Raw genomic sequence first — 24,450 nt, 5'->3', positions numbered from 1 at the left:
ATCAGATATTAACTCATGACAAAACATCCTCTAGATTAAAAAAAAAAATTATTGAATATATACTTCTTTATAAGAAAGTTTGAAGTCCTAAAGAATTTTTCTTGAAAAAACAGACTGAATGAAACTTTGGTACAACTGATTTCTGGCAGCCTATGTTTCTTCTTAAATTACATCTCAAACCAGAAATTCTTTATTATTACTATTATCATTATTACAGCATAGTCATTTCCACAGAGTCTAAAGGTTCATTGCAGGAGGCCTGTAATTTTTTTTTGACCAATTTCTCCAATACCTTTACCATCATCCATGCCCTTATGATTAATTCACTACCTCTGTCTTTCAGTCTTCTAATGCAATGGAATTATTCTGCTCTCCTTCCACACTCTAGAGTTCTTATCAGAGCTGAGAATGAAATTAAACAGCCTAGTCAGAGACAATGCCAATTCCTTTGAACATTCTTGTAATCTGCATGCCAATGTCCCAACTAATTCCATGACCATATTTTCATTGAAATTCTGAAATATTCTAAGTATCTCCAATTCATCTACTTCTATCAAAATCACTTCTCGTTTCTGGAACATTTCTACCAGGATGACCCTTGGAAAGTAATAACTCAGCAACTCAACTATTTCATTTGCTTTTGTCAACTGCACATTATCAGCTTTCATTAAAGTTATCTTCTATTGTTAGTCTTCTTTTCTCGCTACATAGCAAAATAATTTTATAGGATTTCCTTTGGTCCATTCAGCTAATTTCCTCTCAATCTAATTTTGCCTTCTTACCACGGGAGACATGGCATAAAGAGAGTGGATGTTGGAAGTAGCAGTCGGTGAAAGTATGTATGAATATGATCAGCATAGAAATGAAAAATATTGCGATGTGGGTGGGAAGCTGAGACTGAGCAGATATATGTGGTAAGCAGTGATAAGGGAGATTGGGCAAGGGCAGGTGTAGTGGGGAAATTACAAAACAAAAACAAGTGGCTTGGATAGGACTGGTTATAGACCTAAAAATGAACTGCTGTGTTTATTTACAAATGCCAAAAGTATCAGAAATAAGGGAAATGGTTTCACTGATTGAGTTTATTCACTCCAAAATTGTTGGAATAAGTGAAAAATGGTTGAATAAAGATGATATCCTAACAAGAATAAAAATGGGAGAATACAGTATTTTTTGTAAGGATAGAAAAGGCAAGAAGGGAAGAGGGGTGCTGCTGATGATAGCTTGGGCATTACATCTACATAAGGTAGACAAGACATGAAAGAGAGAAATAGTGACGATGGTTATGAGGCAGAGTGGCATAAAGTGGATGTTGACAGGAAGACATTTAGTTGGATGTGCTATATGGGAGGGAATGTGGAGGGTGGGGATGAAGAAATGTATAAACAACTTGGATTAGTAAACAAACGAAGGATAATTATTATGGGTGATTTTAATTATGGCGATACAATCTGGAATGAAGAGATAGCATTTGTGAATAAGGAAAATGAATTTCTCGAGTTCCTGAGAAACTATCTCAGGCAGCATGTAAAGGAGGGCATACAAAGATTGAGAGTTTTATATCTGATCATTTCATCAGAGAATGTAATTGTGAGAGGGGTTTTGCACTTTCCTACAGTTGGTGAGAGTGATCATGAAGTGATCACCTGGGTTGTTGCTAGTCATATGTAGACTTCTGTGAGGAGAGGATGTATTGTAAAAGTACAAGGCTGGTGATTATGACAAGCTTAGGAGACAGATAGGAGCTATAGCATAGAATGAGTAGTTGAGTGTTAAGGAAATAAATGCTGCTTGGGTACTGACAAAAAATCACATGATAGCATCAATGTGTGAATGTACTCTGAAGATCAAAAGGCTGAATAAGGTAGGTGTAAAATGGATAAATGCGTGGCTTAAGCAGGAAATCTGGAAGAAGAAGGCACTTTGGAGGCAATACAAGATGAATAATGGTAATAATCAGCTACATGAAGAGTATAAAGAACAAGCCAGGAGAGTGACTCAGTTAGTAAGGAAAACAAAAGTGCAGTATGAGCAGAATTAGCTAATCAGGCGAAGATAAACCCCAGAGAGTTTTTTTAGATATATGGTAAGTAGAAGGAAGAATGATTATGGTAAGATGACATTAATGGATGAAAATGGTAGAATGGTAACTGCTGCAATAGAGATTGTTGATGGCTTAATTTTGAGTGAAAAGGAGGTATTTGAGGAAATAAATAAACTTGATGTCAACAGAGGAAGACTTTTTTTGATGACATATCACCATGCTTCTTAAGGGAATGGTCCAGGAAATTGGCAGTAGCATTGGCATGCATGTTTAATAAGAGTCTTACAACAGCAAAGGTTCCAAGGGAGTGGAAAGAAGTAAAATTGTTCCATTGCATAAATGTGGTGATAATGATGTGGCTACCAATTATAGGCTAATCTCTATATTTGCAGTTGTGGTGAAGTCACTAGAGAGGTTGGTGAAAAGTAGGATACAGAAATGGGTGGATAACAGCAGTAATCTGGGTGGTTATCAGAATAGGTCTTTTTTTAAAGGGAGATCATGTTTTTCTTACTGACTTATGTACTATAACAAGGTAAAAAATACCTTGGAGAAGGGAGATGTATATACAGTGGTGTACTTGGATTTTGCAAAAGCTTTTGATAGACTGCCACATGACAAACTGTTAAATAGACTGTTAAACAGATAGGTATCAGAAAGTTGTATATGTGGATGCAGTATACCGAAAGAGGAAGGTCACTAGTGGCCTTACAGGAGGACTTGAATAGATGCATGATTGGGCAGGTAAGTGGAACTGCCAATTTAATGTTGCAAAGAGTAAGGTTTTGAGATTTGGTAAGCGACGATGGGATGCAAAGTATACACTTGTTGAGGAAACTTTAAAGGAAGTAGAGGAGATGAGAGTGATCTAGGAGTGATAGTGGACAAGGACCTGAAATTCAGGAGCCACATTGCACAAGTTGTGAAGACGCCACATCAGATAATGGCAATAATGTGGAGGACCCTGACATGCAGAAATAGAGAGGTTATGATGCCATTGTCTCATAACCTCTTTATTTCTTGATCAGTCCTCATATGGATTACTGTACAGATTTGGTCACTTGGTTTTCATGGTGACAAGGATATGTTAAATGGGTCCAGTGAAGATTCACAAAGCTGGTCAGTGGTCTTTGGAATGTACAGTACAAGGACAGATTAAGAGCATGTAAATTGCTAAGCTTTTCGAACAGGAGTAGGATATGATTGAGACATATAAGCTAGTCAGGGATTATTATCAGGTTAATATGGAAGAGATTTTTCATAGATTGGGAGGGGGGGGGGGTAGAAAAAGAGTCCATCATTGGAAACTGTATAAGGCGGGTTCACGTGAGCAGAGGACTGAGAAGGTTCTTTACACTGAGAATATTTGGTAAGTGAAATGCATTGTGAATGTAGATACATTGAATCACTTTAAGGCATGGTTGGATGAGCATGGTGTGCTCTAGTGTTTACCTCCCATGATGAGTCTCTGATTCCATGGTGGTCAGATGTTAATAATAATAATGTTGGTCACTCTTTTTGTCTGTGTCTTATATTGCTCATGAGCTTACTCATCACCTTTCTCCTTATATACCCTTTTTCTGTTTTTGTAGAGACTGTTAAACAGATAGGTATCAGAAAGTTGTATATGTGGGTGCAGTATCCTGAAAGTATCATAAGTAGTATTGTTAAGTAACATACTTAACAATACTACTCATCAATCTAATGCTTACCTGATTTATCCTTCTGCCCTTGGGTATGCAATCTGATATTACTTCCTTTAGATAACCCTTGAATATCTCCCATGCACCACTAATATCCTTCCTTTGCAGATTCTTATGCCATGGTACTGCTCCAAGCTCTTTCCCGAAGCTTGTTATAATCACCTGCCCTGTAATTCCACATATATTCCTTCTTAATTGATAGTTCTACATGTTTTACAAGTTTCCAAATCAAAACTGTATGATTCTCTTCAACTAGCATGGGTATGGTCAAATTCTCTGCTGTTATGAACAGATCTACTGCTCTCAAAGTCCATCAAATGCTGTTTCCAGTAACTATAAATTTCATTTCCTTCACACCAAGGGATTCTTTCTTCTTTCCATAGTCGAAGTCCATATAACAATTATTTGTTGTGCTCATCAAGTTAATTTGACAATGCATATCATGCACGTCTTCCTTTGCACTCCAACCCTAGTCAGTAGTAGCAACCAACTGTATATTTTATTCTGTTGGCCTCTATCTCACACTAGACTAACTCAAAGGCACTTACTGTCTTTCAAGTGTCTGTCCTCTTGACCTCCTACTCTTATTGAATGCAATTTTTTGATATCATCAGCAGTATCCCTCCCACTCAATCATTCTCACTCTATCCTTGAAAATACTAAACCTTTCCCCCCCCCCAAAAAAAAAAATTTTATCCCTGTAACTATATCATATTCTGTCAACCAAGTGTTACTAATGCTCAAGACTTTTGGACAGGTTGTATCAACCAATTTTAGAAACTACACCATCTTAATCCTGGTGTTTCTTTCATTAATTTACTTAAACTACAGTACTTCCTTAGGCTCACAACTTCTTTACAATTTATATTGGCTCCAGTTTCAGATTTGCTACCTGATAGAGTAGATTTGCATTTCTGATAATTCTTGGACTCAATCATCTTATGATGTGTGTGTGTGTGTGTGTGCACACACACATCCTTGAATTCTCCTCATCTCAAGATACAGCTTCCCTTACTTTGAACTTTTACATTATCAGTAAACAATGCATTTAGGTGCAATTCATCAGCCTTAATATAAGTTCTTCTGTCCATAAATTTTGATTTTTTAATCAACACTTGATATATTCAACACTTACATAAGAAAAATTAAAAATTCAATACCTGTGCAATTCATCAAATTCATTAAAAAATTCTTTGACTTCATAAAATTCATTAAAAAATTCTTTGACTTCATAAAATTTCATGAATTAAATTTTGATTTTAGTCATTTCACAAAATGTAAGGTGTGCTACATGTATTCATTGGATTATGAAGATAAGGTATGGATTTTTAAAATGAATGGAAGGTGTGTGTGTGTGTGTGTGTGTGAAGTGCAATTTGAATACAGAGTTGATGGGTGGATGATATCATGGTAATTGAGAGTGAGCATAGCAAGAACATAACAAGAATATGTGTCATCTGATAGTGAAGAGATCCTGTGCAAGAGCAACAAGTGAGTGGTAAAAAACCAGGCAAAAATCTGGTGAAAGAGCATTGATATTAGTTTGAATGATATAAGCAATATGGGCATAACAAAAGTTAGGAATAGTGAATGTGGTACAAACACAGTGAATGACAAAGAGCAGTAAGACAGACGAAAATATAAAAGACAGCATAACCAAAGAAGAATGAAGGGAGATGGTAGAGAAGTTAGTGTGAGAGATATGAACACAAGTGAGGATATTAAGAAAGACTAGTAAGGTTCAGGAATGAAGAGAAGCATATGCAGAGTGAGATGACATTTAGAAAAGAGATTTAGAGAAGAATTGGAGATGTAAGAAAGAAGATGCCAGTAGTAGATGAGTTACAGATGAATGATTGCAATGAAATAGCAAAAGTAGTGTATGAAGTATGAAGACTATGGTGAAAAATGTGAAAATGAAACAGAAGCCAAAAGTAAAAGGAGTCTGAGAGGAGCAATGATAAGAAGAATGACTGATTCAGTGGAGAGCAGAGGAGTTGACTGTGAGGAAGGAACAAAAAAATTGTGAGGAAGTGTGAATGAAGTAGTAAGGGATTTGCAAGCGTTGCTAGAGAGAGAGAGTGAAGCAGAAGAATATGAGAGGAGAAAACTGTGTGTGTTGCCAAGGGATGATACAGAGCAATGGAGAAGGATTCTGAATGACATGATAAGTAGAATGTGTAAGAAGAGAGGACTCGAGTGTGTGGATACATGGCATAATTTGAAGGCAGGAAAGAGTCATCTGTTGCAGATGGTCTGCATCTGAGTGAGAGTAACAGTGCAAAGCTGGGTAAATTGTTGATGAGAAAAGTTTCAATTCCAGAATTGGTACAAGACAGGTCAAAGAAGAGAAGAAAATGAGGACCAAGGGAAAGCTAATGTGCTTATACATGAATGCAAGTATTATTAGAAATAGGTGTGTAGAGTTTGTGGCCTTGATACAGTTAGTCCATAAGTATGTTTGTGGGCTAACTGTATCGTTATCCACATTATCCATTATCCACAAACATAGATAATGAAGAATAATGTGCTCATGGGAATAGAATATGATGGCTATAGCATTTTTTGAAAAGATGATTTCAGAAGAATTGTGTCCTCTCCATGTGGAACATGAAGAAAGCAGTATCAATAATGGCTTTAAGGCCACTTGGTATGAGGTTGACATAAGCAGGACTTTTAGAAGAGAGCTGTGAAGAACAGCAATAATTCCAAATGACATGATAACTAGAATGTGTAGGAAGAGACGACTTGAGTATGTGGATATATGGCATAAATTTGAAGGCAGGAAAGAGCTGTGAATGCTAAGGCAGTCATCATGTACTTTTAAGTAGAGCAAGCTAAGGCAACTCCGATGCTGAGGAAACTTTCATAGTTTCTACAAATCTTCAGCTTCGAAATAATGTTAGATCTTTAATGTCCACTGTTTCTATGGCTTTTAGATATTTATTGGGGTGTTGCCAGAGGGCAACAAATGCAGAAGGAAATAATTCTGAAATGTTCAAACAGATGAGGCTGGTGAAAGGTGATAATAACGGTATCTATGCTGAGCACATCATGCATGTAGCACTGTGTGAGCTTAAGACAGTAATTAGCATAGGTGGAAGATTGATCAGTAATCTGAGGTTTGCTGACGATACAGTATTCCTTTGTAATTACAAGTAGGAACTAGGACAAAATTCTTGACAAAGGTAACAAGATCAGTAAGAACAGAGGACTTCAGCTCAATCCTAGCAAGACAAAGATTATGGTTCTCAAAGGAAATACAGAGAGGGAAGCTCCTGAGAAACAAGTGTAACTTAATGGAGAAAGAATTGAAGAAGTCAATTCTTTCTCCATTAAAGTACAAGTACCAGGGATCTATTATTAATGTGAAGAACTGCTGTTCAGAAGATGTCAAAAGAAGATTAGAAATGGTTAAAACAACAGTCAGAGACTTGTCTAAAATCTGGAAGGATGGGTCTATCTCCACAGAAACAAAGTTGAGGATTTTGGATGCAGCTGTTTTTTTCAACAGCAACTTATGAACGTAAGACTGGAACCTAAAGAAGTCTGATAGGAGAAAGATAGCTGCTTTTGAGATGCGGGTCACAGAAAGCTGTTGAGGATATCATATACTGAAAGGCAAATCAATGGGTGGGTACTAGAAGAGATCAGCAGAACTTTAAGGCTCCTTAAGAAAGTTGAAAATACTTTGGACACATTAAAAGGATGGAAGGAGGACTTCTGAAAACAGTAATAAAAGTTAAAGTTTCTGGAAAAAGAGGAAGGGAAGGCAGTCAATAAGATAGATGAATGGTGTGTCTGGAGCAGTGGCACTCAGGATTTAATCTTGATAGTGGAGGGAGGCGAGCCACTCAAGATTTAATCTTGGGGGGGGGGGGAGTTGAGAATACACACTATGCATTGCATATGACCTATGACTCAGCATCTGCAGTGATCACCAATGCATGACATGATACCCGTGATCTCCTCTGGCCTGGCTTGGGCAAATGAAGTAGTGCTCAGTCCACCTAAGCACTACTTCATTCGCCTTGCATCACAGCGGCCATGATTCCCGAGAGCTATAGGGTATTCCCACCTTATGTGACTGATAATTCATAAGTAGTATAGAAATAGAAGACATAACACAACATAAATAAAAAAATGAATTTTAATTAGGAAAGGATTTTTGGAAAATTTTCTAGTGTTTTTTCCCTTTTTGGGAGGAGCATGTCCCCCCCCCCAGGTGCACCACTGGTCTGGAGTGACCATACATCATCTGTTGATGTCCAATGAATAGACGGATGGAAGGAACAATTGATCTTTTAAATGATATGTACTGCCACTAGATGGCACCATCAGCAGGAGTTTTATGATAACTGGCTCATTTTCACTGCTACACACTGTGTATAAAATCAATATAAGGTATTATGGCCAAGAAGAGGTTTGATATATTAAAGCATTATTTAAGAGAATTTTAAACTAGACTGATATGCCTTCAAATATGAATATTTATTCAAAGAACTAAAGCATTATTAACAGAAAGCCATTGTTGTAATAAGATTTGTACATTGTACTGTCTAAAGGTGATTAACAAAAATAACTTTTTATTAACAAAATTGAGGAAAAATTATAATTTCTAATTACATAAAATAATTTCTCTCTTAGTTTCTAATCGAAATGAAGTTTTATCCTAGCACACACAAGCTTCAATTTAAAAGATAGCCATGTTAAACAAGTTATAAATGTGTTTGAATTTCCCAGATCTCTAATCTTTTGGGTTTAATATGCTGTGTTTTGCAATGCTCAAAATAAAATATGCTGTTACCTAGTTTTGGTTAATTAAATGTTCATCTGCAGTCATGTTTTCCCCCCCCCCCCTTAAACCAAATTACTATAAGCATTGCGGCTCATTCTACCAGGACAGAAATCAGAGAACAGAATAAATATAGATATCATTATTATTATTGTTTTTATGGTATGGCATATAAAATAAAATGAAGTGTAAAGGGGATGAGTATTTTGTAATCTAAGAAAGGGAAGGAGAGATGACAGTTTAGTTTACAAAGTGTGACAATTTAATTTGCGAAAAGGCCATGTAATATAATCATGTGGTGACTTGGTTGGAGTCACATGAGTAATCATCTTTGTACATGTTTAACTAATATATGTGTAAACCTCAAGCCAACAGAGCCATTTGCTAGTTGGCAGTTGCAAAAACAATAGAGATATGCATGTAAACTTTGGCAGAAAGATGTGTGATTGAAATTTGGAGCAGCATGTTAACATCAAATTTTGTGTGAAAATCGGCAAAACTGCCACTGAAACATTGGAGCTGCTGAAAATGAAATATGGTGTGGATGCTCTGAAAAAGTCAAGTGTCTTTGAGTGGCATAAGTGATTCAAAGGTGGGAGAGAAGATGTGAATGATGACCCAAGAAGTGGGCAGCTAAAAACAAAAATGACAGATGCAAATGTGAACAAAGTGCGAGATTTGGTACGGTCTGACAGACAGTTAAGTGTGCGATTAATAGCTGATGAATTGCAAATGAATCAACAAACAGTCAGGGTAATATTAACTGAAGAATTGGGTATGCAAATGATTTCTGTGAAGTTTGTGCCTCGGATCTTGATAGATGACAAAAGCAACGGCAGCTTCGAGTAGCAAATGATCTCTCTGAAAATAAGCACATTTCCAAGAGTAATTATGGGTGACAAAACCTGGTGCTTCCAGTACAATCCTAAAAAAAAATGCCAAAGCACGCATTGGAAAACCCCGAGTTTGCCATGTCCGAAAAAAGCATGCATGGTCTTGTTCACTGTTCAAAACCACATGATCCTTGTGATCAAAGAAACACACTAGGGGATACTCCACTATGAATTCACTGAACACGGACAAACAGTCAACCAACAATACTATATATAGACAATGCTCTCCATATATATATATAGAGAGAGAAAGAGAGAGAGAGAGTGTGCTCATCGTGAGAGTTTCTTTCCAAAAAATTGATGACCGAACTAGTCATCCTGCTTATTCACCCGATTTAGTTCCCTGTGATTTCTGGCTATTTCCATAATTAAAAACTGCGCTAAAAGGATGAAGATTTTCTGACATCGCTGATATCCAACATGTGATAAAGAAACTCAAGAGTATTCCGGAAAAAGGGTTCCAGACCACAAGTGTATAAATGCACAAGGGGACTACTTCGAAAGTGACAGTGGCCACTAAGGTATAGTTCCAAACATAGGCTTTACACAGATGCATTCCGGGAATTAAATTGTCACACCTCATATATATTAAAAGTTTATTCTCTACTACTCTAAATTAATTAAATATTTCTGATAATATTTAAAATATAGAATAGAAATTAATCAGACAAACCAAATTATTGGCAATATCCTTTGGATCCATATCACCTATATCAAATCTGAAAGTGACAGTCTTTCCTTTTGTTGATTCCAGCTGACATTCTACCAAAGTACCATTTTCTACTCCTAAAATGGTCAAACGTGGTGTGCGATCTTGGGTTCGACGTCTTTTACCAACTTTTTTCTTTTCATTTCGATGAAATTTTTCTTTACTACATTCATACGAAATCTCACTCTGATCACTGGAAACATCCATACTTGTTCCTAAAGCACTAAAACAAAAATAAATAAAATAAATGTTAGCAATTTCATAGTGATTTACATATTAGAACATTATGAATTCTACTTAATTTATCTCTTCATTTGCACATGGATTCAATAAAAACAGAAAACATTCTTTATACATTAACTAAAAAAACAAATGATGTATTATACTTAATATTTATCAAAAATGAATTCAGAAGACAAGATTTATAATATTCAAAAAAGTTCCATGTTAGGTTGCTCTAGAAACTTAACATGGAACTTTATTAAGCCATTTCTCCAATAAGGGTGGTAATCTTCACTGGGTGATTAAATTCATCTATAACCTAAACTGTGTCTGGCCTCAAATTATAATCACCTTGTAGATTACAATCATTAGGAATAAAAGTAATACATAATTGAATATTATTCAAAACCATCTGATATAACCCGGCCTGGTTAGCTGAGTGGTTAGCATATCTGCTCTCCAGCCAAAAGGCTACGGGTTAGAATCCAGGCATGGGCATGGCTGTTTGTGATCGTCTGTGGAAATACTAGTGGTGGTGGCAGGCAGTAAATGGCGTTGGTGTAGTTGCAGTTAGTTGTAGGTGGTGGATAAAGCGGTGGTGGTGGTGGTGGTAATGGAGACAGAGAGATGTAGAGTAGGTGTCCTCCCTCGACGAGGCTTTGGACTCCCTGGAGGTGTCACGTAGTAGTAATAATAATAATAATAATAATAATAACAACACACACACACACCACAGAAAGAGAGAGAGAGAGAAAGAAAGAGAGTGAATTTCCATTTTGGATGTAAATGAAGCAATTAATGCTTTTTTATGACTTTCTAATAGTTAATTTATTTCTGTAAAGTTACTGAGGCATTATTTAAATGTCTTTGTCAACAACAAGTGAGATGATGACTATGAATGGATGGATGATGAACAGAAGACGTAAACTGGAGGGTAAATGAAGAGATTAAGAGACTAGAGAGAGAGAGAGAGAGATTAGCTAGTGCAAGGAGAATAAGAGTAAGCATGAGAGAGCGAGAGAGAGAGAGAGAGAGAAAGGGTGAAAGAATGGGAAACAGGGGGAGAGAAGAAATTGGAGAAAAATGAGTGTGGGAGCAAGGGACAGAGGGGATGAGATGAAGGAGGGAAAGTGGAAGAGAAAGAGAATCTGGAAGCCAAAAGGATCAGGGATGGAAGTGAGAGAAGAATGAAAGAAGTTGTGAGAAGTGTCACATATGGAGATTCGTAATTTGGGAAGTGGAGAATAGAGTGCAAGATGAGTGACAAGATGGAGGAATGATAGGGAGTATGGTGATGGCAATGGAGTCAGGTGAACACATGATAGTGATGGTTGGTATGAATGACATGAGAGGAAGAATGAATTGTGTAACAAGAGATTTGAAGTTGTTATGGACTGTTCAGAAGAAAAGTGTGAGAGGCAAGATAGTAAGTGTGTTACCTTGGTATGATAATGCAGACTGAAGGAGAAGAGCACTGATAATGAATGAGATGATAGCAAGAATGTGTAAGGAGAGGATGTAATTCATCTCTTGCATGCAAGAGATGAATTACATTTTAACACAGAAGGATGCAGGCATTAGGAGAGACTGTTATGAATGTGGTATGAAGAAAAACTAGAATTACAAGGATGGAAGATAACAGGGTATAATTATATCCTCACACAGATATAATGCTTGAGAAATAAGAGACTGTATACAATGTAAAGCCAATGGAGTCTACAAAAATAGTAATAGCTATGTAAATATCTGACACTGTACTAGTTTTTCTGTGTACAAATGTCAGGAGCATTAAAAAAAAAGGGAATGAATTTGCAGTATTGATTGACTTAGTCTCTCCACGGGGACAGAAATTTAAGAATATAGCATGTTTCAACAGCACAGGGAATGGAAGTGGGGTTGCAGTGTGTGTTGCAACTTATAAATTTATTTAAATAAGTTTTGGCTTAGGTGACAAATGTATGTGAGAGCTTTGACTAAGAAGGGAAATATGTGAAATTATAAGGCAGGGAATTATAATAAATGGAGAAAGCAGCTTGAAGCATAGTCTTGGCATGAGAAGCTGGATGGTAAAGAAATTGATAATGCATAGGACATAGTCAAAGAGAGTCTAAAGGAAGCTATTTCTAACTGCATCCCCAGTATCAGGAGAATAACTTACATGGGAGTTAAATGTACTTTAAAGCAGAACTTCATAAAAGGAGAAAGTTGTTTCTAAGAATTAACAGAAGAGCAATGATGAGGTTCAGGAGAGTGACAGACATGGTGAGGAAGGGGAAAGCAGATTATAAAAATAAAATCATCTGGACAGGCCAAAGGGAATACAAGAGAATTTTATTCCATTATACAGCAAGTAAAAGGATGAGCAAGCATTGGAAAAATATCCTTAGTGAATGCAGATGTCAAGAAAGTGTCAATGAACTAGAAATAGGTTAGGTGTTAAGTGTTTCAGCTTAGTATAGCATATATTTCAGGCAGCCCTTTTAGCTCTTGAAATGAAGAGAAGGACTGGAGAAACTAATAGAGATTAATGATTTAGAGGTATTAAAGCTATTGTAAGAGCTTGATTTGAATACATAAGTCAGAGATAGGACAGTGGCACATGTGTTGAAGGAATGTTCAAGAGAGTTACTAATAACTCTGATTTGATTAATTAACTTGAGTCTCAGCACATGCCTAGTTCCTAATCATTGGAAATGAAGCAAGATAATTCCATTACGGAGCTAGAACTGATGCAGAAAATTATATACCAATCAGTATCGCTGGTGTCATCATATCAAGGTACTGGAGAGGCTAGTTAGGAACCACATTCAAAGGTGATAGAATCTTTTATAAAGAAGTTAGCATAATTTTATTAAAGGCAGGTCCAACTGTAGCAATTTGTACTGAAAGTGCAAACTTTCAAGTTTGCACTTTCAAGCCTTCATGGAGTCTAAAGCCTTATTGTGGGACAACAAGCATTCACTACCTGCCAAGAAAAAAAAAAATCTCCTTTTCACTCTCTTATGCATATGACCTTTGTAAAATTTCCAGGGATGACCTTTCAGTCTTGCATCACTTATTATAATATGCAATAATTCTCTTGTATTTATTTGATAGTCTCCTCTCACCATTTTTTTGTCCTAATAATATCATCCCCCCCCTCCTATCCACCAAGCTCTGAAGACCACATTCCCTCAATCTGTCCTTATACTTGATATTTCAATCCTGATACGTCTTAGTTATTTGCCTCTACACCAGGGATCTTCAATGCATGGCCCATGGGCCACCTGTGGCCTGCAGAGCTCTTTGTCATGGCCTGCCGGCCATTTTGAAAAAATGGCTACTTAACATTAAAACGCAATTAAATAAAAAATAATTTCAATGAAGCCCACGGGTCACTAAGCTATGCTGTGGTATTTAGAATTGTGAGATGCTTTCCATATTCGGTGTGCATTTGATACTTTACATAAAATCCTATAAAAATAAATATTAAATATTTATAATATTTAATATTTAACCTAACCTAACAATAGGCTATCGCTGATACAACAAACCTGTGTGCACTTATATTTGTGTATAAGCGCACACAGGTTCGTCGTGTCAGCCATAGCCTATTGTGGTTTTATATTGCCAGACTTTTTTCATTAATGTGAGACATATTCAATGGACAATAACCGTTACTCGGCCATTTTGCATCATTTTTTAGGTTCACCTTCTATCACTATGGCGTCTACGAGTAAAAAGCGTACATCAAGTGATTCTTGGCAGGTTTTTAATGAAAAGTGGACCAAGCTGTACTCTTTTGTACTGATCGACAATAAGCCAGTTTATTTAATTTGTCGTGAGTCAGTGTCAGTATCAAAAGAATACAATATAAATCGACACTATGAGATAAAGCATGCATCCAATTTCAATCACCTTCAAGGGCAGCTTAGTGTGGACAAAGTGAACTGTCTCCAAATTGATTTAAAATGCCAGCAGGGTACGTTTAAAAGGCAGAGGGAAGAGAGCAAAGCGTGTGTCAAAGTAAGTTATGTAATAGCTGAAAAAATTGCTAAAAAATCAAAAGCCTTCTTGGACAACGAGTTTGTGAAAGAGTGTCTCATCGCTGCTGGGGAAATTCTGGGCCCAAATAGTAATTATTATTATGGGTATCTCCATGGAGTCAGTAGACTCATCACGGGAGACCCAAACTAGCAAAACAATATCTGTCATATCTCTTCTTGAATTCATTTACAGATGACGAGCTCACAACTAAGTCAGGTAATGAATTCCACTCGTTCACCACCCTCCAGGCAAAAAACCTTGTTCTGACACCTTTGTTAACCACACTCTTCTTTAATTTCCAGGGATGACCTCTTGTTCTTCCATCACTATCACACAGCTGAAACATTTCCCCTGCATCAATCCTATAAAAACCTTTCAGTAATTTAAATGTTTCTATCATATTCCCTCTTCTTCGCCTATCAACCAATCTCTGCAATCCACAAGCTCAATCTATCAATGTAGGGAGCATTTTTTACATCACTCACCAACTTGGTCACTCTTCTCTGAACCCTCTCCACAGCCTCCTCATCTCCAAGGAATCCAGGTGACCAGACCTGAGCACAGTAATCCAAATGTGGAAGTATCAACGCTTTATAAAGGGGAATAATAACCTCTTTATCTCTGGATGTCAGTGTGTTCCTCAACAATCAAGTAATCCTGTGTGCAATCTTGGACACCTTAGCAATGTGTCCTCTCAACTTCATCTCCCTATCTACCAACACCCCTAAGTCCCTATCCTCATCAATCTCTTGGAGTACCTTTCCATCAATGTAGTACACATCTGGTAATCTTTTAATCCCAAAATGCATGACTTACACTTTTTCCACATTGAACTGACATCCATTACCTTTTGCCCATTCTACCAGCTTATTTAAATCATCCTGCAAACTTTCAACATCAGCTTGATTTTTTATTGCGCTACCCAACTTTGCATCATCAGCAAACAACTGAATATCTCGCTTTAAGCCATTTCCTATATCATTTATATACAAATTAAATAATAATGGCCCAAGCACAGAGCCCTGAGGCACACCACTGGTCACCTGCCTCATTTTGAACTCTGCTCCTCCATACACCACCTTATGGTATCTCTCCCTGAGCCATTCTCCTATCCATATCACCAATTTAGTATCCATTCCCATCTGCTCCAATTTGCGTAACAGTGTTCTATGGGGTATCCTGTCAAAAGCCTTAGCAAAATCCAGAAGTACCAATGTGTAGCCAGTTCCTTTGTCCAACTCAGATGTCATTCTATTATGAAAAGTTAATAGATTGCTAAGGCAGGATCTACCTTTAACAAAATAATAAGGAAGTGTTTAAAAAATCGAGTTTGTCTGTGGTAACTGTAGCACGACATGTCGAAGAACTTGCCAATGACATTGAAGGAAGTTTTAAAAACTGGTCGTCCGAATTTACGTCATATTCATTTGCTTTAGATGTGAAGGATACAGCACAACTAGCTATCTTTGTCCGTGGCATTGATCAACAATTCACTGTGACAGAAGCACTGCTAGCGCTTGTACCTATGAAGGGAATGACAAAAGGCACTGATATTATTGAAGCTGCCAAGAAAACGCTCCAGCGTTTCGACCTCAGCTTAACCAACCTCGAGGGTGTGGTAACTGATAGTGCCCCTGCTATAGTGGGAAGAACAAAGGGTTTGTTGTGCTGTTATAGAAAGAACCAGAACTACAAGGAAAAGATTTCGTCCATTACCACTGTTTAATCCACCAGGAGAATTTGTGAGAGAAAACTATTGCATTTGAGAATGTCATGAAAGTTATTGTGACTGTTGTCAACATTATTAGGGCAAGAGGATTGACTCGTTGTCAATTCCAAGAGTTTTCTCCCCTAAGAGTGCGAAGCAGATCATGGCGATGTGGTTTATTATAGTGATGTGCATTGGTTGAGCAGAGGGAAGGTTCTTAAAAGAGTCTTTGACTAAAGGAGCGAAATACAACAGTTCATGCAAACCAAGGGGAAGCTGATTGCAGAATTCAACGATCCGAAGTGGATGACAGACTTTGCCTTTGTGACCGACATCTCTTTGCATATGAATGACCTAAATATGCGGCTAATCCAAAGATCAACTGGTGCACACTCTGTTTGATCACAACAAAGCTTTTGTGGCCAAGCTCAAACTTTGGGAAGCATAACTCACAAAAAAAGTTTGTCTCTTGATGAATACGCTACAAAATTAGACTTGCTGTGAAGTGAGTTCAAAGAGAGATTTAGCGATTTTCGTAACCAACAGTCGTCTTCTTTAGATTTATTTTCAATGCCATTCAGTGTCGATGCTGCTGAAATGCCAGGCTCAGTTGGAGCTGCTTGAACTCCAAAACAACTCTTCTTTGAGAGAAAAATTATTCAATGTGCCCTTGCTTACATTTTATAAAGACTACATTTCTGAGGACGCATTCCCTAATCTTCACCGGCATGCTTTGAAGAATGTGTGCTTTGTTAGGAAGCACATACTTATGTGAGCAGTTCTCTAGAATGAAGCATGTGAAGTCCAAGACAAGAACTCAGATTACAGACCAACATCTCGAGAATACTCTGCGTATAGTGACTTCCAACATTGATGCCAACATCGACAAGCTGGTCAAGGAAAAGCATTGCCAAGTTTCCCATTGACATTATAAAAAATGAATGTTTTCTTTATTAAATTATCTTTTTTTCAAGTATTGATTGTATTTACTTATCATGAACCCGAATCCTACCTAAGCTCTTAAAGCTGAGTTTGTTTATTTTTATAGGATTTTATGTAAAGTATCAAATGTACAGCATTCCTTGTGAATATGGAAAGCATTTTACAATTCTAAATACTGCAGTATAGCTTAGTGGCCTGCGGGCTTCATTAAAATTTTTAATGCGGTCTGCACTGTCTGAAAGGTTGAAGACCCCTGCTCTACACTGTATCTAATGTTTCTTATCACCAATATAGCAAGTGTGACCAGGTCTGTGTATAGAAATCTAAATGAGGCCCAATTATTGCCTTATATAGTGGAATCACTATCACTTCCTTATCCATACACAAGGGTTGTTTGGAGAATCTGGTAAATTTCCAATAGACAGCGACACAAATTCTTTCATTCATACTAGTGTTGGCACGTATCATCTTTTTCATGACCCTTGGCAAAATTTTAGCCACGAGCGATGTGTAGTTCTCATTTGACAAACATTTAAAATGACAGTGTTCACATTTTTCATAAAAATGGAGAAAAAAGAGTTTCATGCAGTGATAAACACTTTTATTTGAAGAAGTGGACAACTGCACATATCAAAGCTGAGTTAGATGCAATTCATGAGGGCTCTGCACCAGCATTAAAGACTATTTATTTTTGGATAAATGAGTTTAAAAGTGGTAGTAAGTCCATCGAAGATGAAGTGCACTCTGGATGCCCGACTGAGGTCACTAAGAAGGAAATGATTGACATTGCTGAGCTTATAGGCATCTCAACTGAACAGGTGTATAATATCCTGCATGAAAAAAGCTGTGTGTGTGCAATGGGTGCCGCACTTGTTGACTGTCGATCAAAACTGTATGCGAAAAGACATTTCAACACAGTGTTGGTGATGTTTAATCGCAATTCACAGGATTTTTTATGTCGATTTGTGACTATAGATGAAACTTGGATCCCACCACACACACTTGAGTCCAAGCAGGTCAAAACAATGGACAATGCCCGGTGAAAGAGCACTGAAAAAAGCAAAGACCGTTTTGTCAGCTGGAAAGGTGATGGCCACTGTTTTTTGGGATTCCCAAGGAATTATCACGATAGACGATATCATGACAATAATAGGAGTCTATTATGCATCACTGTTGGACTGGACCATTTAAAAGAAGTACTGAAGAAAAAATGGCCAAGAATGTTGCACAAAAAATTGCTCTTTCATGAAGAAAATGCACCATCTCACACATCGGCCATTGCAATGGCAAAATTGCAAGAATTGAGGTTTGAACTGGTTCCACATCCACCGTATTTTCCAGACTTGGCCCCGTGTGACTCTTCTTGTTCCCAAACTTAAAAATTTGGCTCAGTGTGAAAAATTTTTTTCTTCGAGCAAGAATTTCATCAAGGCCGTCAATGACTATTTTGCAGAATTTGACAAATCCTACTTTTCAGATGGGATGAAAAAATTGGAAACTCGCTGGATCAAATGCGTAGACTTCGATGGAGACTATGTTGAGAAATAAAGGTGATTTTTTCCAAAAAAATGGGTTTAACTTATTTTTTTTGCCAAACTTTTCAAACAACCCTCGTACATCAGTTGCTATAATGCAACTGATTCATGAAAAGAAAGCTTTGCATTATAGCAGCAGTTTTTAGATAAACCTTACAATTTTTGCAATGTGTCCCGTGAACTTCAGTTCCCTATTCAACAAGATCCCTTGCCTCTTTACCTCCTGAAGCAAAGTTCCTCCAGTATGGTAAACCTCATTACACCTTCTCTGGCCATGCATAACTTTATACTTAGCAACATCAAAATGACATTCCCATTCTTCAGTCCAAAAAACCAACCTATTCAAATCCTCTTGTAACAGCAGCATATCAGAAATTCTTGACTCAGAAAATCCCTTTTCCTAATTTAGCATCATCAGCAAACAATTAAATTTCTTCTTTCAGGATATACTCAGTTTATATATAAGTTAAACAACAATGGTCTGTCCTAGAATAGATCCCTGTAGTACCTCCCACTCCCCATCATTTTCCTTTTTCAGGACACCACACCTCAACACACAACTCACTGGCTCTAATCAGTCAACCATCTCTGTAACTAAGCTACCCAATGACTATCCATCCCTATCCTGCTCAATATCAGCAGCAGTTTATTATGAGACACACAAAACAAATGCTTTAGAAAAATGCAGATAAATCATGGTATAAGCATCTCCTCTGTTCAATACACTATCACCCTATTAAAAAATGTAACTAAGTACAAAAGCATGACTTCCCCTTAACAAATGAATGCTGCTATCTTGAAAGATTCCATTCTCATCAATCCAGGTTTGTATTCTGTTTCTAATTATCTTCTCTAACATCTTCACCACTACGCTCGATATACATACACACTGGCCTATAGCTTGACACTACTGACTTGGATTCTCCCTAATGCAGTGGCACTATTTTTCTTTTTTTTCCACTCTTTTGGGACTGTTCCTGTTGCCATACTTCAGCTGAACAACCAAGTCAAAGACATTGCTTGCTCTTTTGCAAATTACCATAATACCCATGATGATATCCTATCCAGTCTCACAGCCTCATTAACATGAAGGTTACTTAATATTCTAAACACTTCCCATTCCTTAAGTGTCTGTTTTCTGTCCTCTTTCTTAGTGCAGCTGATATGACGTGTTGTTCCATCCTCAGCAACTAAAAATCAGTGTCCATCTTTACCCTTTTTTCTACTAGAAACATAAATGTACAAAGTTAAAAATACCAAGTAATTTAATAACCTTGGTTTTAATCCTTTTTTCCCAAGTAAGCAAAGAGAAGTAAGTCAAGTTTGTGCCTGAACGTGATTCAAGACTTATGGTGGTGATGCAACACCAAGGCAACAGTTGCACCACCAAGAGTTGCCTTGGTGTTGCAACACCACTACCACCATAAGTCTTGAACCACATTCAGGTGCAAACTTGACTTACTTGTCTGTTTGCTTACTTGGGAAAAAGGATTAAAACCAAGGTTATAAAATTACTTGGTATCTTTAACATATATTACACCCAAGGTAAAAAACTTTTCATAAATGTAGAAATTTTTATGATTTTACTTCACTGCTTCAGTCAATCCCTTTTCATATACCAATTTCTCCTTACTACCTTTGAAACTGTCCTTGCTTGCACCTTATAGTCCTTATGGTGCTCTGAGATATGCTATTATTTATATCTCCTCCATAACATCCACTTTCTCAGAAGCTCCTGCATAATTCATTCATTACACACCTACCTTATTTATCCTCTGAACCTGAGGAATACAATCTAACATTGCCATAAATAACCGATTCCAGAACAAGTCCCAGGCAATACAGATTTATCTCCCCTTCAATGCATTCTACAGAAGAGAGACAGCAGCACTGGATAAGGAGAATGAATATATACTATAATACTTCTGGGTTTTATCAGGACATTCGATAGGATTCTACAAGAGAATTTGTTATACAAACTTAGGGATATGCAAAATACACTTGTGACAGATAGGAGAGTAACTGACTGACATATCAGGAAGTGATGTATGGAGGTCCTGAGTCTAAAAGGAGAAGGGTAGCCATTGGTGAACCACAAGGTTACGTAAATTAAAGATGCTAAGAAATTATATTCTTGCTAATCCTTCATCCAAGTGTAAGCAAATGACTAGGCTAATCATCTATATATGCTAGTGACTTCACATTAATAGCCTTAGAATCTAAGAATGCAAAGAACAATACCAGTTTTGACCTTTATTGAGGTCTCATCAGTGGTAGCCAAACCCACAAGAGATATCAAGGTTTGAAATAATGCAGAAGTCACATATTTCCCATATACAAATAGTGATTGTCATTCATCTGTCTTCATCCCCACATTTATGCATTCCATTATTTTATCCTGCTATAATCACATCTTCAATATCTTCCCCCATGTCCTTCTACATATACTGGCTACTGAACTGGAAAGTTTTACGTATAGGCATGTGAATGCCAATGCCGATACTCTTCAATTCCCTGTACATAGTTCGGTGAGATATGAGTTTGGAACAGCCTTCATTAAATGCTACAGTCAATTGCTGCAAACAGGAAGTCCTGTTTGTCCATACAAGCCTTCTCAAATGACAACAATCTCGTTCCTGACATACTATCTTACCGTCACAGTTGCGCCTCTTAGACAAGCAATGTGGGTTATTTTTTCACTGATTAAACACCCGGGATATCTCACCTTTTGAGAAACCAGTCAAACTCTACTGTTTTCAAAATCATGGCTCCACCCAGACAAGCACCCACAATAAGCCCTTTATCAAACTCCAAAAGATCCTTTGTTTTTCCTATTGTGATCAGCACTATCAATGATTACTGACCAGCAGCATTCTTAAATAGTTACCTAGAATACATGGTGACACACATGACCAAGTACTTCGCATATATTCTGTATGACTGACATTTACTTACATATGCATAAAAGTTTCTAACTCAGTGACTGGTATGTGTAAAACGCTGCTTCACAATCTCCCTTTGATCATTAGTTACACTAACTTCTTGATTCTGTGCTTTCTCAATAAACAATTTCTCTAAATGTCCACCAACAAATCCATTCAAATGCAATCCATTGACAGTAGACCATTTTCTCTTCCCTTCAAACACATTCCATTGATTCAAAAACTGAACACCCTCACACAACTCAGCCATTTATCATCCATTATCCTTCTCTCTCTCCTTCTCAGCTCACTATTATCTTATCATATATGGGTGAAATGCTTGCCACTTTCCAAGATGCTATTATCCTTTACCTCTTGCAACAACTTCCTAAAGTCCATATCCACATTTCATTTTTCATCTTCTAAGTCATTTGCCCACATCATTCACTAATTCTGATGTCAATTCTTTCTTTCTTCACTACAAAATATCAGTTGTTTGTTTCAAAGCTCCACCGGGAAAACATGTTTTGTGTTATTTAAGTTATTCATCACATCTCAAATGAGGTGTGATGAATTTGAAATTGAATCCCTATACAATATTACACAATTATCCTTTGACTCTTTCTTCATATTACTAAATTCCTCCTTCTCATTCACATCAGCTAAAATCAGATGCTTCATTGCACTCTTCATATTCATTAACTCTTCCCTAAGCACTTCCACTCATATGGATTACTGTGCACTGGTCTCCTGATTTTCATAGTGATGGTGATATATTGGAAAGGGTTCAGAGAAGATTAAGTTTGTAACTGGTCTTTGAGATGTGGGATATGAGGGACAGATTGAGGGAATGCAGGTTTGCAATATCTTATGAATAGGAGGAAGAGAGGGGATATAACTGAGACATTTAAGTTGGTAAAGAGTTGTTACCAAGGTAATGTGGAAAAAGTTTTCATAGAATGGGAGAAATGGGTAGAACGGGGGGGGGGGGAGGCATCCCTGGAATCTGTATAAGGAAGGCATGAGCAGGGGCATAAGGAGAAGATTCTTTGCATGGAGAGTGGTTGGTGAGCAGAATACATTGGCTAACATTGTGGTGAATGCAGATACACTGAATGAGCTAGAGGCACATTTGATGGGCTTTATGTGTAACAGTGTTTGCCTCACATGGAGTCTTTTGACTCCATGGAGGTCTAGTGTTAATAATAATAACAACAACACATATATTTGGCAGGATTCTGGTCATTCAGCATATATCTGTAACTGTGAATAGATGTGTGCTGCTTTTTTGTGAAGTAGTTGAATCTACAGAGAACATATTAAATTTTAGACATTTAAACAAATCCAAGTTTTAATCTTTCTGACAGCTACAGTGATGATTCAGTTACTTTGCAAATGAAAGCAAGTATGCATACATAACAATAAGAACATGCAGAGTGCTGTTTTAGAAAAGTCAAGAAAATTTTGTCTAATACCTGTGTCTGTGTTCAGACACAGGTAATTGTTTTTAGACAAATGTATATAAGTGCAGACAGCAGCAAAAAAGTAATAAGACTGAATTCAAATAACACAAAATATGGACAAGGACAATATTTTCCCATTCTTCCCGCTTAAAATAATCCTCAAAAGACTAAATACACTTATTGCCACATTCATTCGCAATTCAAAACGTCTTAGGAAACTTCTACTGTGACAGTATTTAGTCCTGTAACATACCTACTCGGTGTCATAAACACTATTAAATCAGCTTCCTTTCAATCTCAATTTCAACTTAGGAAACAGAAAAAAGGTCTGCCAAGCGGCAGACCTTTTTCTGTGAGGGAAGTGAGAAGGGATAGCTAATCATTGAACCTGCTTGAACCACAAATGAAGTATGATGATTGTTATATGAGCAGGTGCACTGTTATGCAATGGCCACCAATCAGATACTGTTTCAAGTCTGACCACAAATAGTTGATTCTTAAACATTTCCTACTTATCCAATTCCTGATACGTACCTCCAAAAAGTAATTTAGAAGAAAAGGAATTTTCTTCCAAATTAATCTTCTATTTGGCAGGTTTCTAATATTGCTATATCTCATATTTCAGTTTTCTAAGACACAAATAACAACATCTTCTTCTGCTTATGGTTCTACTGCCCGAATTGAACCTTGCCTACTGGATTTGTTGCATCTAACCCTGTCTGTCCAATTTACTTCTCAAGTTTGGACACTGTAGTATTATTATATCATATTATATTATTATTTGGTAACCTCTATGGAGTCATCAGACTAATCATGGGAGGCCCACTCAACCAGCAATAAGTCTATCATAATGAGCTTTGAAGTTATTTACACTACCTGCACTCACAATGCACTCAGGCAATGCATTCCACTAACTAACTCTCTACGTAAAAAATCTACTCCTCACTCCCTTCTTCTTTCAAAACGTCTTAGGAAACTTCTACTGCAACAGTATTTAGTCCTGTAACATTCCTACTATACAGTATAGTTACCATGGCTAACTATACAACTTCCAAGAATGGCCGCTCGTTCTTCCCATCTTAACATCCACTCTTTTTATAATTTCTTCTGTATTAATCTCCTAGAATCCCTTAACCTGAAAGTTTCTATCATATCTCCTCTTTTTCCTCCTATTCACCAACCTCTGTAATCCATATTCTCTCAAACGCTCTTCATAAAAAGCACTCCTCAGTCCTGATATCACTTTAGTTATTCATGTTTGGACCCTCTCTAATGTTTCCACATCATGATCAAAACTAGGTAACCAAATCTGAGAACAATAGTCCACACATGGCCTGACCAATGCCTTATATAGATGCCCCACCACCTCCTTATCCCTACATCCCAATGTACGTTTTATCAATTAGACATGCAGTCTTTGCAACATACGTGATGTGCCCTCGGAACTTCAGCCCACTGTCCACCATCACTCCAAGATCCCGAATCTCAT

The 24,450-nt window shown here is 37.2% G+C and overlaps 1 protein-coding gene across 5 annotated transcripts in view; it reads right to left on the bottom strand.

The window, feature by feature from the left end:
- The window catches only part of LOC150101835 (uncharacterized), a 574,375-nt gene that overhangs the window by 144,620 nt on the left and 405,305 nt on the right, over positions 1–24,450 (bottom strand). For all 5 annotated transcript variants that reach the window (XM_090400439.1, XM_090400440.1, XM_090400442.1 and 2 more), the window contains one exon: positions 10,109–10,367. In XM_090400439.1, the coding sequence (XP_090256565.1) occupies positions 10,109–10,367 (259 nt within the window). The remainder of the gene's footprint in view (positions 1–10,108; positions 10,368–24,450) is intronic.

This window comes from Typopeltis vanoorti, chromosome 11, assembly GCF_054136105.1.
Source record: "Typopeltis vanoorti isolate ZY-2024b chromosome 11, IOZ_Tvanoo_1.0, whole genome shotgun sequence".
Classification (NCBI taxonomy): domain Eukaryota; kingdom Metazoa; phylum Arthropoda; class Arachnida; order Uropygi; family Thelyphonidae; genus Typopeltis; species Typopeltis vanoorti.
This window is presented reverse-complemented; position numbering and strand designations above follow the sequence as displayed.